The 5,364-nt window shown below is 48.1% G+C and overlaps 1 protein-coding gene across 1 annotated transcript; it reads left to right on the top strand.

Moving 5' to 3' along the window:
- Nucleotides 1-771: 771 nt before the first annotated feature.
- Nucleotides 772-3,534, top strand: LOC131680354 (uncharacterized). Its single transcript, XM_058961074.1, has one exon. The coding sequence runs from the start codon at nucleotides 772-774 to the stop codon at nucleotides 3,532-3,534; it is 2,763 nt and encodes a 920-aa protein (XP_058817057.1).
- Nucleotides 3,535-5,364: the final 1,830 nt, after the last annotated feature.

The raw sequence follows: 5,364 nt of genomic DNA, 5'->3' as shown, positions 1-5,364 counted from the left end.
GTTCTCGAGTGGTAGCCATTGTCGTCGTCAGCGTGGTTTCTTTGTTCCTGAGCATCGCAGTGAAATCGCCATTGGAGTGGATCGATCCAGCATCGTCTCTGCTAAAGCTTTCTCGGCACTGTAATTCGTCAGGAGTGTGGACCATCTGATACCTTTGCCATCCAAAGGGCACGACGTGATTTTTAAGGAACGACGGCAAGAACAACCCAAGTCATCGATACCAGGTGGGTGAAACCTTTGCTAATATATTAGTAAAATGAAAAGACGCTCTTCTCGGTCTGCCACTGCAAAGGCAGCACAATTGAAGACACTACTGCGGCAAAGAGCGACCATATTGGGTTCTGCCGCACGTATCAAGTTATTTAACGATGAATTCCGGCAAGGTCATATTCACCAGTTGAAGGTGAGAATTGACTCCCTCGATCGTTTGTGGGCAGACTTTGCCCGAGTACAGGATGAAATTGAGGATATAGAGGGTGTCGTCGTAGATGATGGTACCGATGAAGATACGGAGCCCGTTGTGTCGGAACAGCGAATTCAGTTCGAAAATTTGTATTTGGGCTGAAAGCGTCTCTTATGAGCAAACTACCAGCAGACCCACATCCCTTTAGCGCGGTGGTTACTCCTCGGCCGGTGCAACCGACGCATTCTGTGCGGTTACCAGAAATCAATATTCCAGAGTTTGCTGGCAGTCCATCGAATTGGATTCTGTTTCGGGACATTTTTCGGTCCATGATACATACAAGCAATCATCTCTCATCGGTGCAGAAAATGCATTACCTGAAGGCGGCTCTCAAGGGAGATGCCGCTCGTATCATAGCCAATATGGAGGTCAATTCGGACAATTATGTGATCGCGTGGAAATCGATTTGTGAAGGATTTGACAATCCTAACCTTCTTCGTAAGCATCACTTCGCTTCACTTTTCGCAATTGTTTCAGTGAAGAAAGCATCCTCATCACTATTGTATGAACTTGTTGATGATTTTGATCATCATGTCGGTATGCTAACGAAAATGGATACACCAGCTGATTTGTGGGATACAGTGTTAGTCGAAACATTAAGCAAGCGTCTAGATCCCGCTACTTTGAGAGAATGGGAAAATAGTTGCGAGGAGAACGTACGTCCTACTTACAACCAGTTGGTAGAATTTATACGCAAAACATCTCGCGTTCTACAATCGGTTAAATTATTACAAACACCGATGCAAACCGTCGAATCTAAACCCACAAAATCCAAATCGATTTCCACTTACATAGCAACTGAGGTTACAGTCAAATGCCCGCTTTGTAAACAAGCGCATCCTCTATTCAAGTGCGATCAATTTATTGGAATGGAGGTGAAACAACGCTTTGAAATGGTGAAGAAAAATGGATTGTGTCTTAACTGCCTGAAGGGATCACACGTCGCGAAAAACTGCAGCAGTGGAAGCTGTAGAAGCTGCTCTAAAAAACATCACACTCTTTTGCATCTACCGCCACCTACCGTGGTTAACAATCGACCGTCTCCCATGGTGCTAGCTTGTTCAACGTCGACCAGTGAAGTAATTCCCTCAGTGCAATACCAAGAAACGTCGCATCCATCCGTAATCGAACGGCAATCGTTTTCTTCACCACCTCCGCGTTCGATGCCGCCACTCCTCGGGTCTAAGCCGTCCGGTTCGGAAAACACGTACTCGTATTCGGTCGTCGTTGCTCCCTCCCCGTCGCCGGTTGAGCCGTCCGTTTCGCTATCGTCCGGCAACCATCCCGCATTGGATTCTCATCCTGTGGCCTCAAGTGTTGTCCCACAAGGCAGTACCGCCAGCACACGCTGCGATGAAATCTTCCTGTCCACAGTGGCGATAAAGGTGAAGGATGTCAACAAAAATTACCACTACGCTCGCGGAGTTCTGGATAGTTGTTCGCAAGCGAACTTTATATCCGAAGCTTTAGCACGAAAGCTGGAACTAAAACGTGAACGAACCAGTACCGAAGTAAGTGGTATTGGCCAAGGAGTAGTCCATATTCGCTCGAAGGTTATGATTAAAATCTCGTCTCGTTTCGGAGGCTTAGACTACGTTCTCGAATGCCTCGTCATACCGCATATCACCGTAACGCTTCCAAGCAAGCATATCGATATTTCTGGTTGGAATATTGCCCACAACGTCCCGCTCGCAGACCCGAAATTCAATATCAGCTCTGGGGTCGACATTCTAATCGGAGGTGAATTATTCTATTCGCTATTGGAAGCACACAAGGTCAATCTCTCTACCGGCTACCCGATGCTTCAAAGGACAGCGTTTGGGTACGTTGTTGCAGGTCGTCTATCCAATACATCGCGTAGTCCTTCAATTTGTGTAATCAGCAGTACTTCCTGCCTTGATAGTAAGTTACAACGCTTTTGGGAAGTAGAAAATTTCGACGGCTATAAGGCGATGACTCCGTTGGAAGAAGCATGTGAAGAGCACTTCCGAAGAAATGTGACCAGGACAAAGGATGGTCGTTACATGGTTCGACTTCCGGTACGGGAGGAAATGCTTGCAATGTTGGGCGATTCGTTTGCGGTGGCAGAACGTAGATTCTGGGCAATTGAGCGGAAATTTGAATTAAACAGCCAATTTAAGAACGCGTATGTGAAGTTTATGGAAGAGTATGCAACACTAGGCCACATGGAGTTGAGCCCGCGTATCGAAAATCCCCAGTTTGTCCTACCACACCATGCCATCTTTCGCCCTGATAGTTCCACCACAAAAACGCGCGTCGTCTTTGACGCAACCTGTAGAGGCAGTTCCCAGTTGTCGTTAAACGATATATTACTCGTTGGACCGATCGTTCAGCCGCCTCTGCTCGCTATCGTCCTCAACTGGAGGATTCCTCGTTTCGTGTTCAAGGCAGATGCAGAGAAAATGTTTCGCCAAGTCTGGATCCACCCATTGGACCGAAAGTTTCTACAAGTACTATGGCGATCTAGCTCGGTGCAGCAAGTCCAGCGATACCAACTTACCACAGTGACATACGGGACTTCTTGTGCACCCTTCCTTGCAACTCGAGTGCTAAACCAACTGGCGAAAGACGAAGGGCACAGATTTCCGCTTGGCGCCAAGATTGTTCTGGAAGGCTTTTATATGGACGACGCGTTATCCGGAGAAAACGATTTATTAACAGCAATCGAAGCGTGCAAGCAGCTAGCAGATCTTCTGAAGCTGGCTGGCTTCAATTTAAGAAAATGGAGCGCGAACGATCCACGGATTCTGGCACACTTGCCAGACGATATGCAGGAGTTATCACCGGAAGCTGAAATAGACGGTTCTGGAGTAGTGAAGACGCTAGGGCTTTTGTGGTCTCACGGGACTGATCAATTTGGCTTCAAAATCCCCTCTCTTCCTCAGCTGAACAAGGTCACAAAGAGGGTGGTGGCCTCCGAATTAGCGCAGTTATTCAACCCGCTGGGACTAGTCGGGTCGGTGGTGATGAGTGCGAAGATCTTTATTCAAAAGCTTTGGGCTATTCAAATTCCGTGGGATGAAGAACTTCCTGAAAATCTACGTGATTGATGGCTTCGTTTTCGGAGCGAAATTCCAGAATTAGCGAGACTGAAGATACCACGACGAGTTCTAGCAAGCACTGACGAAGGTTACGCATTGCACTGCTTCTGCGACGCCTCGGACAACGGCTACGACGCGTGCGTTTACGTTGTCTCTTCGGATGGAGCAGGGTCCAACATCAGCGAGCCAATCATTGCCAAAAGTCGAGTAGCTCCGTTACGTGGACTCACAACGCCTAAATTGGAGCTATGCGCTGCTGTATTGGGCTGTCAGCTGATGTCGCAGGTGCGAAGCACAAAGTTTGCCGGAAAGGCAACGTTCTGGTCGGACTCCAGCATAGTCCTACATTGGATCCGATCACCGCCAAACGTATGGAAGGTGTTCGTATCAAACAGAATAGCAGAAATCCAAAAACTCTCCCATGGTGATTGTTGGCGCCATGTTCCGACCAAGTTAAACCCAGCCGACCGCATATCCCGCGGTGTTTTGCCAGCAGAAATATTGAAGGATCCTCTTTGGTGGCATGGCCCGGAGTACCTCGTGCAATCCGTCAGAGATTGGCCGGATGACATCATCTCGCTTACTCGTGACCAGCAGGAAATCCGTAATGAAGAAGCTCGTAAAGTAATCACTTTCACGACGGCACAAGTTGATCCCTCGATTATCGACCGATATTCAGACCTGGGTAAGCTACTGCGAGTAGTTAGTTACTGTTTTCGGTTTTGTAATAACGCTCGACGTCCGAAAGCAGATCGCATTGAGGGCCCTCTACAGCCCCCTGAGGTGGATCATTCGCTAAAATCACTTATTCGTTTAGTACAAGGAACGGAGTTTCCTGAAGAAATCCGTCATTTATCCACTAATAAACAACGGTGTTTAACGAGCAAGGATAAAAAACTACAATCATCATTCAAGACCCTCAATCCGTTCTTGGATGAAATCGGTCTGTTACGGCTCGGAGGTCGCTTAGTCAAGCTGTCGGCCTCATTTGACACAAGGGCACCCATCTTGCTTCCAGCCAAACATCATTTGTCTTGGTTGATTGCACGTTCGCTCCACCTCAGAACTCTGCATGGAGGACCTACTCTATTACTTGCAACTATACGACAGAGATTCTGGCCATTACGCGGACGGGACCTAGTTCGCAAGGTTGTTCGCCAATGTGTGACTTGTTTCCGCTGCACCCCGAAACCAACGGAACAATTCATGGCACCTCTACCATCGGTGCGAATAACGCCTGCACGAGTGTTTTCTAATAGTGGTATGGACTACAGTGGGCCGTTCGGTGTTCGTCCGTTAATTGGGAGAGGAGCAAACGTTAAGATTTACGTCGCCGTGTTCGTCTGTATGGTGGTGAATGGTGCATCAATGCGGTGAAACGGTTCATCGCACATCGCGGTCGCGTTGTAAACTTGTTCTGCGACAATGCAACCGCCTTTGTCGGTGCGGATCGCGAACTAAAGCAGCTGCGCCAGCAATATCTTCAACAATTCTCCACTGAAAGGTGGAACGGCTACTGCCTGGAAAATGGGATAACATTTCTCTTCATCCCTCCTCGCTCTCCCCATCACGGTGGCTTGTGGGAAGCAGGAGTAAAATCCTTCAAGTTCCACCTTCGCAGAATTCTTGGAAGCCGATCTTTTACTCTAGAAGAATTGACCACACCCGTGGCTCAGATCGAAAGCATACTAAATTCTCGTCCTCTCTCACCATTGTCTAGCCATCCACAAGATCTAGGAAGTTTAACTCCCGGCCACTTCCTGGTGGGAGAGCCACTCTATTCCATTCCAGAGCCCGACTATACTGAGCATCCCGTTGGTCGGCTCACTCGTTACCAAG

The sequence above is a fragment of the Topomyia yanbarensis genome, chromosome 2 (assembly GCF_030247195.1).
Source record: "Topomyia yanbarensis strain Yona2022 chromosome 2, ASM3024719v1, whole genome shotgun sequence".
Lineage (NCBI taxonomy): Eukaryota > Metazoa > Arthropoda > Insecta > Diptera > Culicidae > Topomyia > Topomyia yanbarensis.
This window is presented reverse-complemented; position numbering and strand designations above follow the sequence as displayed.